General features: G+C 39.2%; 1 protein-coding gene across 6 annotated transcripts in view; it reads right to left on the bottom strand.

Moving 5' to 3' along the window:
- Positions 1-4,004: 4,004 nt before the first annotated feature.
- LOC149928483 (protein CBFA2T1-like) overlaps positions 4,005-27,370 on the bottom strand; it is a 64,757-nt gene continuing 41,391 nt past the window's right edge. For 2 of the 6 annotated variants that reach the window (XM_090159092.1, XM_090159096.1), the window contains exons 2-9: positions 24,700-24,903; positions 15,152-15,468; positions 9,354-9,718; positions 8,128-8,363; positions 7,356-7,420; positions 6,210-6,462; positions 5,905-6,128; positions 4,005-4,864 (exon numbers count right to left, since the gene is read on the bottom strand). In XM_090159092.1, the coding sequence (XP_090015218.1) occupies positions 4,547-4,864; positions 5,905-6,128; positions 6,210-6,462; positions 7,356-7,420; positions 8,128-8,363; positions 9,354-9,718; positions 15,152-15,468; positions 24,700-24,903 (1,982 nt within the window). In that variant the 3' untranslated portion in view covers positions 4,005-4,546. The remainder of the gene's footprint in view (positions 4,865-5,904; positions 6,129-6,209; positions 6,463-7,355; positions 7,421-8,127; positions 8,364-9,353; positions 9,719-15,151; positions 15,469-24,699; positions 24,904-27,370) is intronic. The other 4 variants (XM_090159093.1, XM_090159094.1, XM_090159095.1 and 1 more) reach the window with 4 other exon arrangements.

The following is a 27,370-nucleotide window of genomic DNA, read 5'->3' as shown; positions in this document are numbered from 1 at the left end:
CTAGGCGCAGGGCGGCGGCGGGGGGCCCCACTTCTATTAATATATTTAATACATTAATATATTTTACTGTACTGCGTGGCGGATATTTCAATTCATTTTTACGTCATACTGTTTATTTCTTAATGTTGCGCTCCTTTCGTAAGAAAGGAATCGAGTCCTAAGGGGGGGTTTGAACCTCCTTACACCCCCCTTATATACGTCTTTGCATCGATTATTCATAGATGTTTTTGATGAGCGTTACTAAAACGATGTTAGTGCTCAGGCGTTGCTGAGAACTCCGAAAAGTCCAGAACCAGAAGAATTTATGTAATAAGCAAAGATAAGGGAAATTTAAATTTGGAAAAAAAGTTTAGTAAATCGTATAATGGGAGTGCCAGCACGGACTTTTAATCTTAGACCATCAGCTACGCCACTGATATAGCCATTTTGACCACAAATTAGTAGCCTCGAGCAAGTTTTTTAGACAGGATATATTTTTTATAGAGTTTAGGTGGTCAGTTAATTGTTTATGTGCAAGATTATCACTGAACTTAGGGGCTAGGTTTAAGTTACTAATAGGCGCTTAAATAAATCATCCTCCCAGGAAATCGCCAAGAAATAATATTTCCGAGAGACAGGACCCGCAAAGGTATTGTTTATAAAGTGCATGTGGAAATAATGTAAACTTTTCACCTGTAAACAGAACGTCATGTTTTTTTCCAAGCCTTAATATGTCAAAAAAGCTACCTGGTTAATAGGGAACGCCATGGGGAACGCTTGTTGCTGCCGTAAAGGTGAAAAATTTCCATTATTTTAACAAGCACTATATACAGTGACTTGCAGGTCCTGGCTCTCGGAAATATTACTTCTGGGCGATTTCTTGGGAAGATGATTTATTGAAGCGTCTATAGGCCTAAATTTGGTTGCATCAGAACGGTAATCATGCAATTAAGGCACCACCTTAGGCCTAAGTCATCGAGCGACTTTGAAAGCCAGGGGCGTAGGAACGTTCTAGAAGTTGGAGGGGGCAAAGATAAACGAAAAGGGGTCTAAAGAATGGTTTTGAATTTTTAATGGAGTGTAGCTTCTCCGAGTGCATGTGTATTTTTTACTTCTATGTGAATTGGCGGGAAAAGACTGAAATTTAAACACAGTTGAGGTTCTATAAGTTTTATATGCGTTTAAAATGAGCATTTGAGCCCTTTGAAGATTTCAACAGACCAAAAAGTTGGAGGGGGCAATAACATTAATTGCCCCCCCTGCCCCCCTGGTTCCTACGCCCCTGTTGAAAGCCATTAATTCAGGTGGCCGGGTTACAACGCGTAGGAGGGTGGTCGCAAGCTCTTCATGCCAATAACTCCCTACACAAAGGAAAACCCCTTAAACCAGTGGGGAGATAACTTGCAAACTCAACACAGAAGGAGTAGTTCCGAGTTTTCACCCTGTGCCACAAGCTGGGATCGAGCCCGGCTCCGTTTCCTGCGAGGTGAAAGTGCTAACAACTCCGCCACCCCCATCCGGACCAGGGGACGATGAGCTTAGAAATTAAACTAGTAATGTGTGCGGGCTCACACGATAACTTTGACAACTTATGTAGGGGCAATGGAGAAGGAGCACCAGGCCCGTAGCCACGGGGGGGGGCATTCGGGGGCGATGCCCCCTCACAAATAAATACAAATTTTTATTTGCCCCTACCTGCGCCTCAATCTAATCCATTCCCCATCAAAGAATATTATCTGCCCCCTTCATCGTTATTAATTTTTTAAACATCTATTCGTTGACATTTTCCTTTTGGACCACTTGTCTTTGTTGAAGGTGTAGATCGTTATTTATAGGAAACTATTTCCTAATAAAATTCAAGTTGTAGAATGGTCGGCTTCAGAAAGCAAGCTTTTATTTTTTCTTGAACACCAAAAACATTTAACGGCGCCACTTATGTTAATTTTCGAAACGAGATATCGAAAAAAATGTGCCCCCCCCCCGCAAAAATCTACTGCCCACTTAACAATTTTTTTCTGGCTACGTCCCTGAGGAGCGCCTCGTCTCAGAATGGCCAAAAAACCTTAGAATTAAAATTAAGCAACGTAATTGCCAATACCTTGAGTAATTTTTATCTCCCCACCTATGAAATTAGTAAATATACTAATCCGGTTGTAGCCCTAAAATATCCGTCAAAACATTTTTGATAAGCTGGTTCAATATTTCTACAATTGAAAAGTTTTTCTGGTGCAGTGAGACGCGCGAAAGCAATTTTCAAAAACTTTAGTAAAATGGTTTCAAATATTTATTGATACTAGCTCGCTAGTAAAAGTAATTTTCCTTTTTGATTAATATACAAATATTTTAGATCATATCTTTCGGTAATTGAGCAATCGATTTTTTTTGGGTCAGTCGGATTGGGGATGCTCAAGTACTCATTTGGGGGCGCTGAGCATCCCCTGGCGCCCCGCCGTGTACGGGCCTGAGATCCGCTGAACCAACAATATTTTTAAACGTTATCGGACTTCATTTTAAATTAAATATCTACCACCCAAAGCAAAACCACCGAAAATAGAAAATTGGGCATTGGCCAACTTCTAAAGTTCTACGGCTCAGATTTCAAAAAAATTATGAAATCGAGGCCGAGGTATGTACTTTTGAACGAGATATCATTGACTTTTCTAGATCTAACTGTTGAAGAGATACGCGCGACACGGCAGCATCGGCATCGGCTACACTGTACGTGAAACTAATACACACAAATCCCTCAGCAATCCATAGGGGCTATCGTGCCCGCGCCAAAGCTGTTTCAATTTTGGGCATTGGGAAATAAGCCCCTCAAACTATTACCGATAGAATGGAAAATGGAGCATTAATTAGTATTTTCAAGGTATACAAAATGTGTCCAAAAATGAACTTTTTATAGAAAATTAATAATTAATTTTAAGTGAACGTTAACATTTAAATATGTTGGAAAAATGTGAAATACCACAAATTGTTTATTTTAAGGGGGAAGCCTACAGTGGCCATAGTCTACTTTCGCGCTATTTCAAGCTGAACTCTTTTAATTTTGTATTTTTACTTAAAAAAATTAATATTTCAGTGTAAAACAGCCTCTGGTTTAGTGCCTAAAATAATTTTGACAATTTTAAATTTTAAAGTAATTAAGTTATTACGTTTTAATTCGGACCCCCGGAGCTAAACAAGTTGGGCAAGCGCCCAAACTACCCTTTAGTTAAGACCTTAAATCTCGTTAACTATTAATATTAGAATTATCCAAATTATTTTAAGCACTAGAGGAAGGTTCAGCCTAATAAGAAAAATATAATTCAATTATGTAATTGTTAAAACAGAAACGTTCAGCTTGAACGAAAAAGAGGCTTTTACTGTATTCTTCCCCCTTAATAGGGGAATTTTATGGGGAAATCCCGCCGGTAGGATGGAAACAGTCGAATATCGGAAGTAAAACTATAAAAGAAGCAATTTCAGAGTTACGGTGTCCGACGAATCAGACGTTCAAGATAATCAATTCCCGATTTTTATGGATTTTAAAATAAGCATGATAAGAAACAAATTTTACTCTCAATTTTCTCAAACATAAAACACTTTATTTTCTTAAATAAATGGCTGTCTATATTTTACCCTAAATCTTTTCCAGATAAGCAGGATTATTTCTTATTAACTTACGATACAATCAGAGAACTAGAAAATTGATGTCCCATACTTTGGTATTAAGAGTTCGTTATTTGGTTTTACAATTTCTAATAAAATGTGAATGTACAGTGTTATACAGCATTTTATGTAAATTCACGTTAATTGACAACACGAGTTTTAAACACAACATTTTTCTATTATATTAGTGCCAAAAACTGAAATTAGGACACAAACTAAAAATTATTTCCGGATTTCATTTGTATTGGTGAAACTGTTACGGAGATTATGAAAGGGACTAGACCATTTAGTAGTCAAGAATGAAACCTAATTAAAATTGCACAAAATATTTATAATCGTTTAATTTTATTGCTTTAGTTAGTTTTAAACACCATTCTTGTGCCTGAAAAATTATCGTGCAAGTGACTTAAAATTTATCAGTTCCAAATTTTAAGTAAAAACTTCAAACATAAAACGTCGTTGTATTTTTATTTCTTTGGTGTTATAATTTTTTTCGTAAAAAATAATTAAAGCTAAAATTTAACATAAAGGTTTTTATATAAAAAAATGTATTTAACACAGCTGCTATGGTGAATGACATTTTTTTGACACTTGTTTGACTAGATGAGTATGTTTTTACATAATACAATGTTTAATTTTATTTCGGATTAAAATGACAAACTTTTTAAATTATCTACGACTACAAAAAAAATGAGAGAAAAAAATCTTTGGCAAAACAAATTAGTGTTTCTTTATCGTTTCAGTTCATCTCCACATGGCGAGGTATTCTTTTTAAATAATCAAAGACTAGTACTTTTTATTCCTTCATAATCAAAGAGGTATTTTTCGAATTACATTTAAGAATAATATTTATAATTACAGCTATAAACTTTTCTCGATAAACGCTGTACACTACGGAAAGAGATTTTAGGAGGTTTTAACTTAAATGCTTTTCCGTCATTTTTTCTCTGGCGGAAATTGGGCTGGGACTTCTTTTGACACTAGTGGGCGACTGCGGCGACAGTCTGCCTTGGGAATCGGCGGCGTTATTGATCGAGTTCGTGCCCGGTACCGTCGTAGGGGCCGCGATGCCCGGGGCGGGGGTACTAGAGCCCACCTGCAAAGCGGCAGTTCCTTGCCCACAAACGCGATGGTGATTTTCCCAGTCTTTGTGTTGACAGAAAGCTCCGCAGTACCGCGCCACGTTACAGCCACTACACGTTTCGTTCGCCTTGCGGCCACAATTCCAACAGCTCTATATTTTAAAGGTTTTTTTTAGCTCGGTTAGATTGGAATACTTATAAACAGTCGGCAATGTTAATTAGACTAGTCTTTTTCAGATTAGATATAGGCGGAGTTACCTTATGACGTCTCACGGTAATCAAAAACCACTTAGTTCGATACTAATATCATAAGCTTATGGTAACATTGTAGTTCGATACTAATATCATAAGCTTATGGTAACATTGTAGTTCGATACTAATATCATAAGCTTATGGTAACATTGTAGTTCGATACTAATATCATAAGCTTATGGTAACATTGTAGTTCGATACTAATATCATAAGCTTATGGTAACATTGTAGTTCGATACTAATATCATAAGCTTATGGTAACATTGTAGTTCGATACTAATATCATAAGCTTATGGTAACATTGTAGTTCGATACTAATATCATAAGCTTATGGTAACATTGTAGTTCGATACTAATATCATAAGCTTATGGTAACATTGTAGTTCGATACTAATATCATAAGCTTATGGTAACATTGTAGTTCGATACTAATATCATAAGATTATGGTAACATTGTAGTTCGATACTAATATCATAAGCTTATGGTAACATTGTATTTCGATACTAATATCATAAGCTTATGGTAACATTGTAGTTCGATACTAATATCATAAGCTTATGGTAACATTGTAGTTCGATACTAATATCATAAGCTTATGGTAACATTGTAGTTCGATACTAATATCCTAAGCTTATGGTACATTGTAGTTCGATACTAATATCATAAGCTTATGGTAACATTGTAGTTCGAAACTAATATCATAAGGTTATGGTAACATTGTAGTTCGATACTAATATCATAAGCTTATGGTAACATTGGTTTCTAGTGTAAGAGCAAAGGTAATAAGTATTGGAAAATATTGGGAAAGTTGATAGATTCCCATCGAACTGTATGAAGTGGAAATGATGCCATGGCGCCATAATGTTACGCTACACTGACGTCATAATAGGTTGATAGCGCCCCTATATCCAATCCGAGGTTGTTTAAATGGAAAAATACCTCGTTTCTACTGACCTCTGTCGTCTCGTCTTGCTGGTTGATGGTGGCCATGGCTTCCTCGGCAGCTTGCCTCCTGGCCTCACCTAGAAGGCGTTCCATCTTGGCCCGTTCGGTCGCCACCAGTTCGCTGGCCTTGGTCTCGGCAGCAGAGACAGCTTTTTGGAGTTCGGCCACAGCTTGCCGCTTGACCTCGTTGACCGCTTCTTCTGGGGAAGTCAGAAAAACTAATAACCGTTATGGTAGTGATTTTAAACGCGACCCTAACGGTCGAAACGCGCGAAAAAGTGACAAAAATATCAAATTACCAGCTCGCCTTCTGACTTCGGAAACGCGATCCTCGGCGGTTTTGTAGTGAGCTATCAAGTCTCGCTTTTTGACGTCGAAGTCCGCGCCCCGATCCACGGCGTCCAGTTGGGAGGGCGGCGTGGTCAGCAAGTGCCTCCGGCCGATGGCGCTGTTCCAGAAGGCCATTTCTTGCCTTTCGCTCTGGCTGCGGTGTTGCAGGATGGCCAAGGCCCTCTTCGTCTTTTCCACCATCCCCAAAATACAACTCAACATCTATCGGTCAAAGAAAAACGACTTTAAATCCACGTTAAACCAAAAGCGAAATCTATCCGGGCTGGCTAATTTCAATCGAGTTCTTTTTCAAGTTTTTATTTAAATCACTTATTAATGTTTGAATAAAAATTGAAAAAATAGATTCTAAGACAATGGGGATGTAAGAAGAAACTTTCGCCGCTAGTAGCGTGTCTGAGCTAGAGGTCCTTTAAGCAGACGCGCCTGACTATTACATTTGTAAAAGTATTTATACACTTCCTAGCCTGGACTCACAAGGGGATTTTTTTCAAAGTCGGCCGTAATGGAGACGTTGCACTACCCATTCGATTTACCATGGCAACCGAAAATGGTTTTGATCACTTAAAACAAAAAAATCTCAATTGCCTTATTTTACCCAAAAATTGGTTTTAGGCAATCGAGTCGGTTTTTTTTCATCGAGTATTCGAGTCGATTAATATTGAAGTCGAGTCGAGTAATCGAGTACTTGATTAATGGAAAATTTTATCTTATTCGAGTCGAGTAACAAAAAAAAACACTTTCGGTTGCCATGGCGAATTGAATGGGTAGTGCAACGTCTCCTTTTGGGAAATTTCATATCTCATATGTCTATCATATACATTACGCCCGACTTTGAACAAAATCGGCAATAAACACCTCGGAATAGTGGTGGAGTAACAATCTAGCGGCTATTTTGAACAAATATCAAATTAAATATAGTAATAAAAATTAATTACGATTTCAGTTCAATTTAGATTATATAGTAAAGTATCCATAAATTTATTTTAATAAAATAAATCTGATTTATTTCAATAAATTAATTTTATTTTTATTAAAATAAACCTTAAAGCTCCAACCCTAATGTTAATTGATATGTTAATTGATGTTAATTTTACCGTGTGAATATTTTTCCATTCGTCTTCCATTTCTCGATCATCCGTAAAATCTCGGTGTAACGTCCCTGTAGTAGCGTGAGTTAGTTAGTGTCAACCAAAAAGTAAAGCTAGTTTTCACTAGGGCAAAAACGCCACGACTGTGAACGTCGACGCGAAAAATTCCCGATAAACCTAATGCAATATGTTTGCGTCGACTGTCACTGTTGTGGCGTTTTGCCCTAGTGAAAACCAGCCTTAAAGGGGAAAGACCAAGCTTTTCCAAATACGGCCTTATTTCCGTATCAAAAGATTAACAAGACGTTCAATATACTAACACGTACCTTTTTTTCGTCTTGAAAAAATTGCTTTTGGCCCAAAAAGTTGAAACGAAAAATAACGCCATGTGTTTGGGTTTGAATTTTCGCCGCCATCTTAGGGGCTGCCGCCAGCGCCCCTAACCCCGTATGAGCGATTTGCGAACTATCCTAACTTTAAAAATCGCGCAATTTAGGCTTAGGTCTTTTATAACTGGAACGCGCCGCGCGTGCAAAACAATTTTTTTGCGTCTTCAGCAGCGCGCGCTTTTACGTTGTTCTTCCGTATCACTGACTTCTCACCAGGTGTCGCGGCGGACGCGTGCTTTTCGATTTCCCGAAATTTCTTTATTTTATTAAAAATTAACCACTCAATATTTTTTGATGCGGTTTTCGCCATAAATTTTAGTTTTTAATGGGCTATAGGGCTATCTAACTGGTTAAAGCTTGGCCGTTCCCCTTTAATGTCAAAAACTCACTTTCAAATCTGTCGTATCTCTCGTAGCGCTCTCGTTCCCGGTAGAAGGAGTTGTCGTCGAATCGCAAGTTGAATCCGACAGGAGGGATGTGATTTCCGGCCGACGGAATCCGCGAATTTCCGCCAGCAGCGCTACCGCCTGGCATGACTCCGTTGGGGCTGGTGATTCCTTGGTGGCGTTTCGGGGGCGGGTGCCCGTCGGAACTGTTCTCGCTGTATCCGTTTTCTTTGGATCGGCTGAAATCAACGGGGAAAATCACCATCATTTATTTTCAAAGTCATATTATCTTCGGTCATATAAAACAAAACCAAAGAACTACTAGCAATCGAAAATCCACTATGATGAGATGACTAATTATAACGGAGCGCTTGAGTAAAGTGGAAAATTTGCGAGGAGATAAAAAAAATAAGAAGAGAAATAAAATTGCGTGGAAAAAGAAAAATTTGCGAGTAAAAATAAAATGGCGAGGAAAAATAAAAATTGAGAGGATAAATAAAATGGCGAGGAAATATAAAAATGGAGAGGGTAAATGAAATGGAGAGGAAAAAGGATAACTTTTGAGGATAAATGAAATGGCGAGGAAAAAGAAAAATTTAGAGGATAAATAAAATGGCGAGGAAAAAGAAAAATTGCGGAAAAATAAAATGGCGAGGAAAAAGAAAAATTGAGGGAAAATAATTTTTCGAATAAAAAGAAAAAATTGAGAGGATAAATAAAATTGTGAAGAAAAAGAAAATTTAGCGAGTAAAAAGAAAAAATTGAGAGGGGGAAAAAATATTGAGAGAAGAAATAAAATTGCGAACAGAAAGAAAAATACGATTGAAAATAAAAAAATTACGAGGCAAAAATAAAAATTACGAGGTGAAAAGAAAAACTACCAGTGAAAAAGCAAAAATTTACAAGTAGAAAAGAAAAACTGAGTAAAAAAGCCAAAAGGACATCGCACTTCTTCGATGGGATTTGGCTTTCAACCGATTTTTTTCAAATTGAAACATGTTGTTGGGCTTGATCAAAGGAGCAAAATTGTCCATTGCCATTTTCCCCTAGCTCCTATAGTTTGGCCAGTAGCAGCGGTCAAAAGTGGACGAAACTTAGTGTAGTCTATTTGTTAAAAGAAGTCTCGGCCCATCGCTTAGCGCTCGCTCTATGTTTGCGCGTCGCTAGTCCGGGCTCACTATCAAGTCAGATTGTTTGAATGAAGCAATGAATGATAATTTTCAACCAACCTGTCCGAGACGCATCTTCTCTTGAGCGAAGGTCCGATGTCCTTGGAATCGGCGAAGGTGTCGAAGCTGTCCCGTCTTTCGGTGGCGCTAGAAGGAAGGTCAGAGGTCGAGTTGACGGCTGGTGCCGAGAAGCTGGTGGTCCCGTTATTGCTGTGGTGAATGTGCTGGTTCAGGTCCAACAGGGCCTGTTCGTGCTGGCGGACGTACTGCTGCGGAGTCTGCTTGGCCATGCGCGCGAAATGGCCTACTTCCGCTTGCAACAGCGGCAAATGGGACTTCAAGAGCGGAATGACGAACGGACGCATCGGGTAGTTGGTCACTTCTTGGATCTTCATGTGGAATTCTTCGATGCTCAAGTTTGAGCTCTGGAATGCATCGTAGAACTTTATTAAATAACGCATTAAGTAACGTAACTAAGGAAATGTTAGACATTTGTTAAATTTGGCTCGTGGAATCAGCGAAAGTGTATTTGCTTATATTATAATACTGTACAGTGGCGTAGATAGCGTGAGTGACACCCGGGGCGGATATCATAGCATGGGGTGACACCCGGGGTGGATACTCTCTAGTTTGTGTTAAGTTTTTATTTTTTCATGGTCGGGTGTCACCCCCAAATCACGCCCAAACGGGTGGGCCCCGGGGCGGACCACCTTCACCCCCCCCCCTAGCTACGCCACTGATACTGTATAAAAACCGCAAGGAAATGCCCGGACCAGAAAAAATCACTGAAGATTACTAACAATTTTTCTTGTGATTTCAAGTAATTACCATAAATAGTATTATGATTTTCATTGATTTCTTAGAATGCTCTGTAAATCAATAAAATATTTATGGAAATCACTTGAAAGGACAAAAACAGTTGCTCCGAATTAACTGAGAAAAAGCTGGAAATCCTAAAACATTCTTAGAAATCAATGGGAATCACAGAAACGTTCTTTGATCTCACTGGAAATCACAAATCGTTCTTAGAAATCAATGGGAATCACAAAATATGTTTTCCAAATTCAGTAATATGGTATACAAATGTTTTTCCAAATAACTACCCCTACTTTGCTTTCCTTTAGAGAAATGCTCAGAAAACTCGTGGTAATAAATAAGATTCTAGAAAGTCTTATAGGAAAATTACAAACAAGGTATAAATTAATGTAGTATAATTTCTTTTGAAAAATATTGATTATAAAATCAATTTTAACTTAATTTCTATCAGCAGAAATACATGGTTTTCGATGGATTTTTGGTTTAATAACTAGAGTTTAGAACTTTATGATAAAACTCAAGATAACCCGCAGCTCTGAAGGTTTGAACTGTTTTCTGGCCTCTAACATTATAAAGGGGGATGACGTTTTCAATAAGTTTTTTCTTTATTTTTAAAAGGAACTGTAAGAAAAACAAGGAGACAAAAGCTTGTTTCCTTTCGGGCGGATGGCTGTAGGCGCGCTGGGAAGAGTAGCACGTGTGTCATTCCCCTCCGGACGCTGGATGGCGCTGCCGTAAGAGCCGATCACCTCAAAAACTTTTCCTCGCTTAGCCATATACGCAATCATTATTCTTATTCCGCTCTTCTTCGCTTCGCATTTTCGCCAACAGATGGCGAAAGCATCCAGACTCCCAGAATCCGTCACGTTCTTCCTATATCTAGCGCGCCGCCTCTCGGTGGCGAGCCCAAAGTAAACAACGAGCGAAAGAGGCGGATGCTTTTTTTTATTTGCCTCATTTTTCGCTTAGCCCTTACGAGGAAGAATACAGCGAAACTATCACAATGACGTATAACGTCATGTCGAGAAAATAATTACGCGAGTGAGAACGTGAAAGTGCTTGGGAAATTACAGCCAAAATATTTCGGTCACGGGCTCCAATGACCTTAAAGTATTTTTATCAGCACACCTAATATTTCTTTTCATACACCAGCTTTCACTAGTGCTAGTTACGTAAGTAGAATTTTAGATTTATAATGTACTCCCTTTAAGGGGGAAGATTACAGTAAAAGCCTCTTTTTCGTTCAAGCTGAACGTTTCTGTTTTAACAATTACACAATTGAATTATATTTTTCTTATTAGGCTGAACCTTCCTCTAGCGCCTAAAATAATTTTGATAATTATAATATTAATAGTTAACAAGATATAAGGTCCTAACTAAAGGGTAGCTTGGGCGCTTGCCCAACTTGTTTAGCTCCGGAGGTCCGAATTAAAACGTAATAACTTAATTACTTTAAAATTTAAAATTGTCAAAATTATTTAAATCACTAAATAAGAGGCTGTTCTACACATAAATATTAATTTGATAAGTTAAAATACAAAATTAAAAGAGTTCAGCTTGAAATAGCGCGAAAGTAGACTATGGCCATTGTAATCTTCCCCCTTAACGTTAATAGTTATTTTTTACCCTACAGATTTGGTGACGCTGATACGCTAGTTATGAGATAACCATCCCATTTTTTTAATCGTGGTGCCATCTAATAACATAAGTACTTAATAATAATGCTATATATATTAGGGTATACATAAAAACAACCAGAAAGAGAACTTTAACCCCTAAGCCTTGCCCTTAACGGGTAAGAGTGTGCAATAACTGGTGGCTTTACCGGGGAGTCGGGGTCTGGCTCTTGCAACCCATAAGGGGGGTGGTGCACTGGAAGATGTTAGCTCTGATCAAATTGCCCTATCTCCACCTCCGACTTCGGTCAGGTTTGGGCTTGAAACTGGGTTTCGACTCAGGAGAGGGTCTAGGAAAACTGGTCACCTCGGAGGATCGGGTAGCCTGCTGTTGGGCGGCGGGTCTCCGTATGAGGCGCAGTGGTCCTGTTTACCGGCCTTTTGGGGCCCACCGGGATCTCCGGTGCCAGCTGTGCCGGGTTACTTGGGCCGCTGTGTGCCCGTCATTCCCCTTTAGGAGCTCTTTCTGATGGGTGTGGCTCCCTACCTACGTAGGTAGGGTGTCGGCTGGAGTTGCTATAGCATCCACTCTCTATCCCACAGCTGTGCGCCAAGTGGAAGCTGGTCGCAGTGGCGTAGCTGAGAATTCAGAGGCCCCCCGCAAAAATCTCTATGAGGCCCCCCTTTAATTTTTTATGGTTAGCAACCCCTCCCCCCCCCCCCCAAGCTCGAGGCCCCTTGAAGCTCGAGCGCCCCCCGCACCACGGGCCCTACGGACCATCAGCTACGCCACTGGCTGGTCGCCCCATTGCTGCGCCTTTTGTCGGGATGAGTGGCTCGCGTCGAGGGTGAGCCCATCAGTAGTAGGGTTCTACTACCCATGCTGGATTTGTCACATATCCGGGCTTGTGGATGCTGGAGTAGGGCATTCTGATGAAAGACCACTGGTGCAGTAGGCTGTTTGATCGCTTGTAGCACCAGTATATACATTTCTGACCCAATGATCCTTAAGCCTCGTATTAGGTTTCAGGAAGTGAATCTATTATTCAGTCTGTTGTAATCTTGTTTCAATGCCGTTTTAAAAAGCTCGCCAAGGCTATAGGTAGAATCCATGAGAAAAAACGAGTGTGCTCCGTAAGGGGGGAGGGGGCATTTCCAAATAAGCCTAACAGAGTTTATACCCATCTTTAGTTTTATAAAGAAAAATAAAGAAATAGAAAACGATCTATAACAAAAAGAACCTTTCAAAATGAAAATTTCTCTTTCGTGGAATCTATCAATCGTCATTTTTAGCCAGCCCCCTTTACCACCAGGGGGAGGGGGGGCCTTCCTCATTTGATTAATTACAAACGCGTGTCTGTACCCAATTTGGACCCCCCCCCCATCGTAGTGATATTTGAACGAAAAATGGAAAGCAAAACGTGAAGTGCGCATTTGTAGAAATTATGGGACGCCTGTTTGCACTTTTCTACGAGAAGACGATTATTAATTCGACGAACGTTATTAAAACGCATCCAAGCAGGTACGGCAGCTGTTGGTCTATCGTTCGATACTCCTTATATGTTGCGCTATATAAGGGGCGTTCACTTGATGTCATTTGACCTTCCTTTGACGGAATGGAGAAAAATAAAATCAGAGTTGGTACTATCTTCCCATTGAACCATTGATACGCAAGGGTCACAGGCAGCAGCGGCCCCAGCAAGTTTTTATGGTGGTGCGAGATCTCATTGCGAAGTCTTGCGGTCAAAAGTGATTGGTTCCGTCATCCGGATCCCGTTTCGGCACCCCCGCCTATGACGGCGCCCCCAAAAAACCCACCCCAGAAACAACCCACTTTAAAATCTCGGGTTTTAAATGAAAGACCACTTTAATATATATCTTAGACTGAATTGTAAGGTGAGAAAACCTTTACAAAGTTAACTGGCTCGTTAACTTGGAACTTATAACTTTGTACTTGTACCAGTCCTTTGGTTCAGCTTGGCAGTATCTGTATACTTTTACATATCGTCTAATACAAATTTGGAAATTGTATAATAAAATAAAAAACCCATCCAAATGAAAAAATCCACTAAAACCCACTGGGTTGGGCTTTTTGGAAAAGACCCGGGTTTTTTCGAACCCTTAGGGTCAAGCAAATCGATATACGTTACTTTTGAAATACTTTTAGTAATACAGTGTTTTCACATTACTTAATTTTTTTCAAGTCTTATGAAACTTTTTTTCGTGCATTTTAATATTTAGATTAAATTGTAGATTTAAAACTGAAAACCTCGTTTTTCTCAAATAAAAAGTTTTGGACTTGCTTGACTTTTGATCTCGTTAGCTTATATCTACCCGTTCGTCCCTTACGTAGTCTGCTCCTGGTGGGGGAAATATACTGACCTCTTTAGTCTCTTAATAAAATGATCTTAGGTCAAAAACAGCTCCTCCCCTTAATATTTATTTCTATAAAGTAACATGGCCTTCTTGTTTTAATGTAGCTCTTACGTCACTATATTTACCTTTTCCAACACTACGAGCGCGCGCTCGAATCACGAGGAGCTTCATATTTTCTAACGCTCGCGCAAATCGCGCGTGCGAAGATAATTCTGCCAAAGCCACCAAGTCTTGTGACGTAAGAGCAACATGTTATACTTCTACTTTTAACAAGTTGGATAAGCGTAAATAATTTATAGAAAGAACTATTAATAACATTTGTGACCTTTACTGAAAACCTTTCAAATACTAATTTTTCAGTTTAAATTTCACGTTGAAAGTTCCCAAAACTATTCATGTAATGGAAGTTGGTGCCTTGGGTATTAGCCTAGCTGATTATTATTATTATTATTAAGCTGGAAGTCTAATCGTTTTGGCGGGCTCTCAAGGGAACTTAAAGAATTCAAGCAAGAAATCTATTTTAAAAACAGAACCAGAAGGTTGGAATTCTCACAGTAAGTGCGGAAATAATAAGGATTTCTTAACAACTTGACGCATCCAACGTGTATTTATAAATTAACTAAATATTATCAGAGACTGATACGCATTTCATAAAGGTAACGCCATTACAGTGTAATTTTTAAATACCGAAAGTCATACCGGATTTAAGTCGCACTTTAGGGGGCCTGTCGTCTTCGGTTGCAGGCGGGCCCAAAATCGGACGCTACGCCACTGGTTTAGGGGGAAGGAACTTACTGTTCGAGGATGATAATAATAATAATAATAATCAGCTAGGCTAATCACCGGAGGCACCACCTTAGGCCTAAGTCATCAAGCGACTTTTAAAGCCATTAATTCAGGTGACCGGGTAGGAGGGTGGTGGTAAGGCCTTCATGTCACGTGAGCCAACAGCCCCCTACACTAACTATTACCGTTAACCTGTCCTCAACAAGAGGTATTACTAAAAATCGTCAATCTCGCTAAGTTGAAATAAATACGATAAAAACTCACCACCAGTCCTAGGATGAGAGCGTGCACCCTCTCTCCGACCTCGGGGGAAATGTCTCCGCCGAACTGTTGCAACGTGGCCAGAAACCTCTTGAGTTTGCTGAGTTGGCGGACACTGTTTCCCAGCTGTTCCGGGTTGAGCAGAGCGGGCGCCGACCCGTTATTCGTCACGACCCCGGAAGTGGAGGAGGAAGAGGTGGAATTGGCGGAAGTGACGTGCCCGGATGACGTCGCGGAGACTGGTGGAGGAGTTGGCAAGGACGGCGTGCCGCAACCGACCGACGAAGTCGACGAATGGGGCGAATGGCTACCGTTTAAACCTGAGGAAACAAAAATTAGAATCAAAATTAAAAAACACGGAAATTTATAATGTGCATATTATTTTTGTGATTTATTACAGGAATCCATACCTCTACTTGGAATGCTTATCGCCGCAGATTTTCGTCTCGATGTGGCTGACGGTTTTTTTGACACAACTATGTTAACTTAACAAACAACTACGTGAGAGGGGAGCGCGCGCAGAGGGGATTTTTATCTCGTAGGCGGGGCCAAAGCCGTCAGAGTTATCTTACCATACGCGATACGGCAGGATAAACATTCCAAGTAGAAGTATGGAGTCCTGATTATTATTATCAAGAATGTATTTATTAACGTTGAAACGATCCGTAGCCATCATGGTAAAATTTTCCCCATTGGCACGAGTGAGGGGGATTTAGGTCGTTTTGGTGCCGGACGTTTTGGTGTCTAGGTCGTTTTAGTGTCTTAGTGTCTTAGACTTAGTGTATTTAGTGAAATTGTCTTAGTAAACAACAAAACCTTTAAAAGTGATTTTTTATTCTATGAACAACTGAATAAGTTCATTAAATTTTATGGAGTATTATCATATTAACATTAATTAATTAATATTTGCGATAATAGTAGTTAATATCTATATTATTATTATTATTAATAAATAATATTAATATTATTTATTAAAGTCGAAATCAAAGGGTACTTTGAAAGGTGGAAACTATTCTCACTCTACAACACTCACTGCCAACTTGCTCCATCAGCAAAAAATAACGATCGAAATTGACCCTAAACTGCAAAAGGAACAAGGAATAGACGCATTCACATATTGCCTACAGGGAAATATTCAAAAAGGGGCGAAATCCACCCGAGGTACCTTCCTATTTAATAATGTTTGAGGTAGATGGCGACACTATAAAGTTTATGAAAAATAAACTTTTTTAAAAAGTTATTAATTTATTACTAAATTATAGTACTTTAAATTCTTATTAAAAATATATAATTTTTGTAATTTAAATTAACAATTAATTTTAACAGAAGTTAACACTCTCCGCCATAGATGGCACTATAATCCGATTTTAAACTATCCAATCAGGGAAGAGAATTTTGTATTTTAAATCTCGACAAAACCGTTCTCCACTAAAAACTGAAAACTTTCAACCAATCGTTGAAAATCAAAATTATAACGTCATGCTGCTATCAGAGCGCCATCTAGTAACAAATAACGCCCTCGCCACGTTACCTCGGATGAATATTACCCCTTTAAAGTCGTCTTTGCCCCTTAAAAATTTTAATCGATCTATTGCATCCGACTCTGACACCAGAAGTAATTTTTTGCTTACCTATTTCTGAAGTTTCACCTCAGTTTCAAGATGGTTTCGATTTCGCACACGACGGAAAATTGAGCGAAATAATAAACAATTCGACCAACACCCAGCGTAAAATTGACCCCAAAATCGCATATTTTTCTGACCACAAATCCGTTACGAAACTCATAAGACTCAAAATGAAAAATATAATTCCGTTCTTTACGTTTTTTATTCTATAATTCAATCGCCTAACGCGAGACTCGTAAAAAAAACTGTCCGACGCAGGTGGATAAAGAGATGGCGTAGAAAACAAGACGCGAAAAATGTTGTTTAAATTGTCTAGTGCGCGACAGAATAGGAGCAGCTGATCCAACGCAGCGAGAAAGACAGTACTGAGGTTGTACTCTACTCCTCTCCTCTCAATTCTCTCTCTCTTCCACGAGCCCTTCAAGCTGATCACACCAACACACGGAGGCAGCGTAATTGCGCCTTCATTTCAAATCCCCATTTCGCACTCCAACGAATCTACAGTCCGCTAATATTACGATAGCAATTTCTCCATAAATTTACGCAGTGATTTGTTTAGCAGAATTTTCGTTAATTTTAAGCGGCGGCTCCAAAGGAAACCTGTAAAGTATCGCCCTCTATCGTTGCAGCAAATTTCTCAGTTTAACAGGCGAAGAAAACTACTCTTAACTCTTTAAAAAATAGTTGGTTAACAATAATGTATTTGAATCAGTTTAATAAAGAAGTGTAAAAATGTTTATTCGTGACCGAAACGAGTCTAGGTGGCGTAACGGCGCTAGCTTCTCCGAGGTTGCGCCTATGATCTAGCGTCTGCTACAGACCAATTACAAAGACATAAGAATGTTTTTTCATAAATATAAGCAAATGATGCCAAAATTATATTAAAATGCAAGTATCATTATTTATTAACTAAAATTTACGATTAACGATGAGGAAAAACTCATAGCGTCTGCTTTAGCCACTGCCTGTCTAGGGGGCGTAGCGAGATATTTCAGTCGCGAATTGCAATTTAGTAATTTACCACGACATCTATTGAGCAATCGAGGTACTATACTTGAGACCCCAGATTTTTCTCTTTGTATATGGGTAGAAAAGAGTCGCGTTTCTCTCGGTAGGAGCGCTGTCGGGCGGTGCAATTTGAAGAATGAAATTTTTTGGCTGATGTTTCCGATCTATTAGTTTATTTTATACTCCGAAACCATCAAAGGAAAAGAGGTAAAGGAAGTATTTTTAGGAGAAAATGAAAATTAATTCGACAGGATCAAGGGCGGGGGAAATGGGCTCGTGGAGATGTCTTCTTTTCTACGTAGGTATCATCCGGGCGTAAGGAAAACATTTTAACCCTTCCGCGAAAGGAAATATGCCCCCTTCCCCGGGTGAAAAATAACGTTTGATCTGTCCGCCGGCTGATTTCCGCTGCGGAGAAATATAGGTAGGAAGTTGAGAAGTTTTGTCAGGGGCAGGGGGGTTAGGGCCCCGTACAAACATCGCCTCTAGCAGGGGGGGGGGGGGGCAGGGTCGTTTTATCATCGACGATGGGTCTTCCGGACCACCGGACATAATTCAGAATTAATCCTCGCAGCACATACAGCAGCTTCCTCCGATTTATCCGTGGCGAATTAAGTTCACTGATCCGGGACATTTATTCAACCCCGTCTGACCTCTTGTTGTCTCAAACTACGAACTTGTCTGCCCCCCCCCACAAACCCCTGAAATAACATAACAAATTTACCGGCGCCATAGGCTAGTAAAAGATTTCATCTAGCCTCTAGGACATGATTAGGTCCTAAGCCTATGCGTATACACGCTGCTAAAAAAGCGTCCACTGTGTCAGAAGGGGTTGAGCGGGGGGGAGGGGGATGAACCGGAATTTCAGTTCAAACTTACGGCGTTCTTTTCCCGGTTGAGAGTGGAGACATCTATCGGTAACCTTAAGCGGAGGGCAATGAAAATTTTTGAAATTAATTACGTGACTTTATCTAAATGGTGCCGCGAATTCATTTATATAAATTTTACGATTTTAACCGATAGATCACGCCACTAATTGTAGTAGATATAAACTTTCACTAATTCGCAAAGAATCTAATTATAGGCTTCGTGCGTAGTTTAATTTTGGTCAAAAGTATCGCTATTTACCGACCGATTTTTAAATTTAATATATGAAAGCTGTCTGCTCGATCTCTCTGCACAACATCTGAAAGTTTCAACTAGAGACAGGTCGGGTTGAAAGAAATCGGGACCGGGTCGGGTCGGGGTTTTTTTTGGTTGAAAGAAATCGGGACCGGGTCGGGTCGGGGTTTTTTTTGGTTGAAAGAAATCGGGACCGGGTCGGGTCGGTTTTTTTTGGTTGAAAGAAATCGGGACCGAGTCGGGTCGGTTTTTTTTTTGGTTGAAAGAAATCGGGACCGGGTCGGGTCAGGTTTTTTTTTGGTTGAAAGAAATCGGGACCGGGTCGGGTCGGGTTTTTTTTGGTTGAAAGAAATCGGGACCAGTCCGGTCCGACCCTACCCGATATAAGTTTGCGTTAAAGGCCGACTACCTAACTCTTCGGTTTACTCTGTCTTTTACTGGAAGTAGGCTTACTGCAATACACGTGTGCCATGCAGTCAGCCTACTACGTGGAGGTAAAAGTTTCTACATTTTGTGTACTTGTTCATCAAGAACGTCTGATTCGTCGGACACCGTTACTCTGAGATTGCTTCTTTTAGTTTTACTTCCGATATTCGACTGTTTCCATTTAACCGGCGGCATTTTCGGCAATTACTCAATTTTATTAAGATTATTACAATTATAACAAGGTGACCACAAAATATACAGGGTGTTTCAAAAGGTTACGCAAAAATTTAAAAAGTTGTAGGGAGTGAGTTGAAGCAGGGACTTCAAATACTGTTTAAATTTACTTTTTTTACGCTGGTTACCTCGATTTGTTTACAAAGTTCTTTTTTACCTATCACACGAACCCAAACCTTAATGTTCGCGTTTCCCTGCTGTTTGGTTTTGCGCTTTTTGCAGCCTACTTGCCGGGGCTAGTAGGCCACACTTTGAAGCTCTCTGGAGCTCTTCTAACTCATCGTAGGAAAATGGGGAAAAAACGGCATAATTCTCAGCTCACCCCCTACAACTCCTTCAAATTTTTGCACAACCCTGTATAGGTACAAATAGAAAATTTGTAGTCGATTTATAAAATTGCATATTAGATATTTTTTGGAAAATGTAGGATAATTTCTGATGAAATAACGAAACATGTAGGTGACGCGATAGTTTTGTTTGAAATGCTTTCGACAGTGAATACAAAATATATCTAATTTCTTTACCCGGGTGCTTGCTCGTAGTGTCATTGGCATACGTCGTAGCTAAGCCCCGCCTTGAAACGACCGCCATTACATTAAATTGACGTCACAGATCACGACTCCACGAGAAAAAATGCTATATCTTCCTGCGAAATAATCGTAAATAATAACATGGCCGACCTATAGAGTAATTAGTCGATAGCTACGTCGCAAAATGTTCGTTTTGAAAACGAAAATATTTGAGAGAGTTGGCCGTTTTCGGTCTAACGAAATCTGGCAGCCTTGCCTGCCTTTCGGCCTGTATCTCCATACCGAAAATATTTTACTAAACTGATCGGCGGCGTTTATGACCGTTATTTTGAATTATCGACTAAGACTATTCGAAAAAGCATGGATGACGTCGTGTCACGTGAGACTGAAATCACTGAATACGCGTTACCAAGGCAACAGACATAAGCCACACCTACGAGTCAGCTACGGTTATTTTTAATATATAATCTAAATTATTTTTTATGTATGGATTTAATTTACTTAAAAAAAAACAAAATAGACCCCTAATTATTATCAAATTGGATCAATCTAACGTTTGCAAATCAAATTGCATAGAAATAAACTAGTCGTTTTGGAAACATCTCTGAAAAACGTATTTTATTTCGTTAACTACGGGAAACTCGGCACCTTGTCATCGTATACCTTTAATTGCGAAATCTCCATTGTACCTGATAATCCGATTTGCTCCCTTTTCGTCTAGAGAATGTACTCGATTACGTTCCATTCATTCCACTATCAGGTCAGGGATGATACTCTCTAACCTTCGGTAACATTATTTATAAGTCCGTGCGAATCGCGTTGTGTTTTTCCAGGTGTCTACGATGGTATTTTCTCCACTGCCTTCAAACTCCCGTTTTTCGCGTCCGCAGTACCACCCCTTTGCAGCCGTTGCAAAACGTTTGGTAAACCCTGTTTTCCGGATTTGAGCCACAATCTTTCCGAGTGCGCGTAATAAAAGTTCGAAATGGATATTTTTGAACCTTTAAAAGGCGCGTCACCAGAGTTGGACGATGCGAGAACCGTCACAGGTGACGCAGATCTCCAATAATATCGTAATCGATTCTTAGTCTATTAAATTCGTTTGTCCCCCCCCCTTTGAAACAACGGCGTGTGGAATGTTTTAAAAAAAGACTAGTAGCTTTATTATTATTACGATGAGAATGGAAATAAATATACCCTCTACATCGTTGAGAAAATACAAGTTTGAAGGGCTTCAAAATAGACTTGGAAAATAACCCGCGAATTTACAAGATCTCAATTTTTGTTAGTACGGTTGGTTTTATCTCAAAACCATTAAATCAACAAATTTCATAATAAAACTTAATATATTAATTAAACAATAAATTGCATTAATTAAAGGGTGAAATAAATTAATTAAACAATAAAATGCATTAATTAAAGGATAAAATTAATTAATTAAAGGGGAAAATTCATTAATTAAAGGATGAAACTCCAAAATTAATGGGTCAACTTAATTAAAGGGTCAGTCTAAATAATTTAGGGGTCAACGTAATTAATTAAAGGGTCAAATTTGTTAATTAAAGGGTCAAATAACAGTGAAAGTAATTAAACTGTGAAATTTGACAATATACATAATTTCCATACTCCTTGGTCCAAAAGTTACAAAAACGTTTATTTGTTGCAAATTCAGTTAGGAAATAAATTCTACATTTTTTGTTGTTAAACACGTTTTTAAACCGTTGAATCAACATCTGGAAAAATGAGTAATTTTTCCCATATTTTTCGTTACGAAAATTATAATCCGCTACAAAATTTCGCAATCTATCATCTATAGTGTCAAACATTTTTCCTGTATTTTTTAAAAATATTCTCTTCCTTTAAACAAACTGAAAATTGCAAATTTCCTCTTTTTAGGTATTTTTTTTTGTAATTCGTGAAAATTGATTCACCCTGTATTAAGTTTTAAGCGATGGTTTATACGTAATAGGGCGTGGCTTTCCTAATAAAATGGCACAAAGGGTGGGGAGGAAAAAACGCGGTTGACGAAAAAACACCTGCGAAATATCGAAAGGTTTCATGGGTAATCCTACATTGAATTTGTCGTCCGAATGATTGACGAATCTGTCGGCAGTTTGGAAAAAAGGGTCGCGTCACGCGAACCCGTCTTTTATTCTATTACGAGGATTCGTCCTTCCATTCTTACCAAGTGATTTCAATGCGACCAAAGACTATAGACAAGGTTTTTTAACGGACGGGTAAGCGCGCACAGCCGCACACTTATTTCCATTGAGTTGGGAATATTAATCTAGAGATCCAATCAAATCTGCTCCCCGCGAAACAAGTTTTTGAAAATTACGAATGTGCCGTCTCCTCTAAAATGACTATAAAACGTTATCATTTGACCCGTGGCGCCATCCATTATTTTTGAAAAAAAATCTTTTTGTCGGAAAACGCGTCCTATTTGAACGAACCATTGAGAGATAGACGGCGCCACGGGTAGAATGATAAAGTTTTCTCGTCATTTGGGAGCAGACGGCAGTATTCTTATTTTTTAAAAACTTGTTTCGCGAAATACTGAAATCCGACATTTTTATTGGACCTCTAGATTAATATTCCCAACTCAATGCTTATTTCTGTTTCTTATAATGGTGGAAATATCAGTGTATCGTCACGCCATCTAACGAACTCCAGTGGAATTAATATTAATAATTATAGTATTAACTAAATAAAAGCATAATCTGTTTTTAACGTAACTAGCGCCAATCACTAATAGCTTTTGTTAAACCTGGTGACAGAAATTGTTCGAATTTTACTAAATTCTGAAATACCCCTAGCAAAATACCATAATGTGATTGGTCATATATGCTTCTGAATTTTGACCCATATTTTTCAAATGCCGGTGACACCATTTAATAAAGCCTATATACTATGACGCGCCTTCTATTTAAACTTTTATTTTATTAAATTTCATATTTTCTGTTTATATATTAGTATATTATATCAAATAATTAAGAAGGTAATACACTCTTTGTTTTTCTCTTTTACTCTGCGCTGCCATATTTTTTCCTTCCCCTTTTCACCCCCACTCTGCCATATCCTGGGACCAGTTTTGGCGCATGCTCAAACCACCGCGGAATCTACAGAATAGTGGGAACCATAAGCTTTTATCAGTTATCAGTGTTACAAATGGTTCAAATGAGTGACCCTTTTTCGTTATTAAAGGGAATATAACCATAGACTAACAACGTAAGTGAAACCTTCCTTAGTCTATGATATAACCTGCAAAGCAATATTTATGGAAGACACCTTCAATTTTTCAGATTTCCCTGTACAGTGGCGCCAAACATTTTTAAAGCCAAAGGCAAGAGCGGCCAGAGCCGCAAACGGTGTTCCACACCAAATACCCGAGGTTATATTCCCTTTAATGTTAACTTAATTTAAAGGGCAACGCAAGTGGTCATGCAGGGGGGAACTATGTTTTCTTCAACAAGCCGTAAGTAGGTTTTCCAAGGATGATTTTATACAACGCGAAAGCCTTATTATCCTTGGTGTAGCCACGTGGCTCAATTTCGCTCTCATTCGCGAATTTTTCGATTTTCATCGCTGAGTTAGCTCGCAATCAACGAATCCAGGAATTTAGGCCTAGGTTAATTTATTTATTACGGAGAAAAGAACTGGGTTAGTTTCCGAGAGTTGGACTTTGATATTTTCGATTTAACAATGTTTTGGAATAAAATTATTTGTGAATTGAATATTTTTAATAATGGAAGTTGAAACATTAGGCCTTGGACGCGGTAAATCTCTGCCGCTAGCCTCACATTGGATTAAGAAAATTCAACACCACACACACTCCTATATCCCGTCTCTCTTGACAATTTCCCTATCATTATACCCAGACAGAATATTTATCTTTTTTTATTACATTTATTTTGTAGAAGTTTAGGATCCGATTTGTCGGTAAGCACGGAGACTTCACTTTCCTCGGCCATTTTCGCGACTAAAGAATGCGTGGATTTTGCGTAAAAACCGCGAGAGGCGCATTTATACAAAATAAATTCGGCAAATATGGTTCTGCTTTTTTTACAGAGGGAAAGGCTATGGCAGATAGCGCATGCGCAGTCGTTCTTTTTATCTATAAGATAATTTACCCCCCTGCATGGTCACTTGCGTTGCCCTTTAATATTTTGTAATATATGTCGGGTTAATGTGTACGTTTCTTTCGTAATAACCATGATGGATGAGAAGTTTAAACAGACGACGAGCGGGCACACAGCTGTATCTCTAAACTAGAAGAGGGGGTAAAATTTGGGGCTGTTAAAAAAACCGCGAAAAAGAGCTACGAGTAGTTAGTTCCATGTTTGCAAATTGGAATACCAGTTTAGACTCTTTTTTTTGGAATTTTGCTGGGCGCGTCCATGTTGAGTTTACCCCCTTAACCCCCATTCTCCATATCCCGGGACCAAAGACCCGAGCCTAGAGCCCCCACCGGTGGTTCCAGGTAATGGCCGACTAGCGGGTCGAAAAGACCCCGAAAAAGAGTGTATAGGTGGCGCAAAACGGAAGGAGATTTTTTATCCGTCGTGGCCTCTTAATACAAAGATTATGTCGTGGAGTGAAGACTTACCAGATAGAGAGTTGATTTTGTGATGATTATTGTTGTGTATGAGAGGTGGTCCAGCCGAGAGCGAAGTGGCTGCGGTGGCGGTCGTTGAGGAGGCGTTACTCGATTGGTTTTTGAGAGCAGCCTCCGCGGAATCTGGCATTCTGATGGCTCCGATGGTCACTCCGGTCACTCCGCCGGTCACCGGCGTCGAGTCGTTGCTCAAATCTGTACCCAACGATAAAACGTTATTTACATTATTGTACTGTGGACATTTGGACAGGTTGAGCTTGTGGCTCTGGGTGAAAACTCTGAAATATTATTTCCGCGTTGAGTTTGCAAGTTCTCTAACCACTGATTAAAGGGCTTATCTCGTTCCATAATACTTTGGGATTAACGGTAATAGTAAGTGTAGGGAGCTGTTGGGTCGCGTGGCATGAAGGGCTTTCCATCACTCTATACGCGATTTAGCCCGGCCACCTGAATTCATGGCATCAGAAGTGTATCTGCTATTGTTATTCGCTTGATACGTGTACCCACGCAGGCAACCGCTGGTTTTTCAAAACACGTTTTAGGTGAGAAATATATCGTGGCGCAATACGTATTATTAGTTACTTTTTAGTCTAATCATATGTAATATATCACTCATAAGTATGCCATAAAAGCATTTTCGTTAATGAAACCTTGTTCATTAAGTCAAGTTTAGCTCGTGCCTCGCGATCGCGTGATTTCATTTCCATGGTAACCTTTTCAATAGCGCAAGGATTATAAGTATTTTTGCATTTTTGCATCCGCTCAATGTATGTTCCGCGTGAAACAAGGTCTCATTAAATTTTTTTCAATGGAAATATTATACAGAGGCATACTTATGAGTAATTATGTTACATATGGTCTAATAGATAAGGATATATGGTTTATAATTCGTTAAATATATATGCATTATTTTTACTTTAGATACTTATACCTGCAATAAATATATAATATACTTCTGGTTTTACAAGTAACTTAAAATAACTGAACTATTGCGCAAATCCACGCTTATATGATCTTGGAATTATAAATAGATTCCAATTCTCTTCTCCCCCCTCCTGGGCAAAACCCGAATAGAACGAGGTATAAAGGATAGTTTAAAAAATTCGCGTGTGGAATGCTACAGCGGCGGGGACACACAGATTTGCAGTAGGGGGGGGATAGAATAAAGGGGGGGCTAGAATAAAGGGAGGGGCGAAATCACCTGCTCGACGAGCAGAAAAGAATGGCAGGTGCGAGTGTGATATTGGGGAGCGGTGGCGTGTGGCCACCCTCTCTTTACCGTTCAAATTATTCCGCCCAGCAGAAAGAATGTCCGTCCCCCCACCCAAAATCTTCTCTTAAGACTCATCGGTGCGATGGCCCACGCAAAAAAGGCAGAATACGAACGAGTAAGGGGGATTGGGAATCTATTTTGGCTAAAAAACGATCGGAGGCTCGATCTGTCCCCCTCCGGAATTTGGGCGCAGGGACCAAGCCGCTACTCATCTCCCGAAGATACCAGGGGATTGAAAAGGGCGGAAAACGATGTTTGCTGCAGGTGTCCGCAGCTGCTTTTATTACATAAACAGCCAACGGGTTCTTAGCGCCACCTAGGTCTCGTCATTTTCACTATTACCTCCTTTATATCTCCCGGATTGAACGCCCTCGATGCCACGTTGCTTCTACCGATTAGGAAGTAAATTTTCTACAGCGCTAAATGAGCGGAGTTCACTTATAACGTTATTGAAGAGACTGGATAAATCTTGCATTTCTTGTTTCTTCCGAAGTTAAGAATTCTTGCATATAAGCATAGCTAATCACCTAGAAAATACAAGACATCTCGCCTATTCTCGTTAGAAAATCTAAGAATTCCGAAATGTCTGGTCGGAAAATTCAAAATTCCAACTTTTCTGATTATGAACATAGCAAAATTCCGACTATGAAAATAACCAAATTCCGACTTTTCTGATCATGAAAATTCAAAATTCCGACTTTTCTGATCATGAAAATTCAAAATTCCAACTTTTCTGATCATGAACATTCAAAATTCCAACTTTTCTGATCATGAAAATTCAAAATTCCGACTTTTCTGATCATGAAAATTCAAAATTCCAACTTTTCTGATCATGAACATTCAAAATTCCAACTTTTCTGATCATGAACATAGCGAAATTCCGTTTTTTATGGCTATGAAAATAACAAAATTCCGACTTTTATGGCTATGAAAATAGCAAAATTCCTTTTAATCATGCCAACACCAAATTTCGACTTTTCTGGGCGAAAATTCCGAGTAACAGAATTTTAACTGATTTGACGGTTGTTCTATTCAATCGCTGTAATAACTTATTTCTAGAAAAATATAGAAAATATTTCGATTTTTTTAAATATCAATATCACAATTGTTCCCGGGCCATTTTGCGTAGAGCATTCGAGAATTTCGCCTCGCGTCATGATTGTGAATTTTGAAATCAGCCGGTCCAAAAAATAAATATTATATCGCTATACGGTTGTAATGTTTTAATAACAACTTGGTAATTTTATGTCGGTTTTTATCACGAGCGACTAATAATAAAAACGCCAAGTAAAGAACGCGCGTCGTTGGGGAACTTGGCGAATAATATTGGCTCAAGTGAAATGAAACATCTGGTTCTTGTCCCCTAAAGAGTAATCAGACTGACGTCAT

Source organism: Leiobunum rupestre, chromosome 9 (genome assembly GCF_980474605.1).
Source record: "Leiobunum rupestre chromosome 9, qqLeiRupe1.1.hap1, whole genome shotgun sequence".
Lineage (NCBI taxonomy): Eukaryota > Metazoa > Arthropoda > Arachnida > Opiliones > Sclerosomatidae > Leiobunum > Leiobunum rupestre.
Note: the sequence above shows the minus strand (reverse complement) of the source record. Positions and strands in the feature narration are given on the sequence as shown.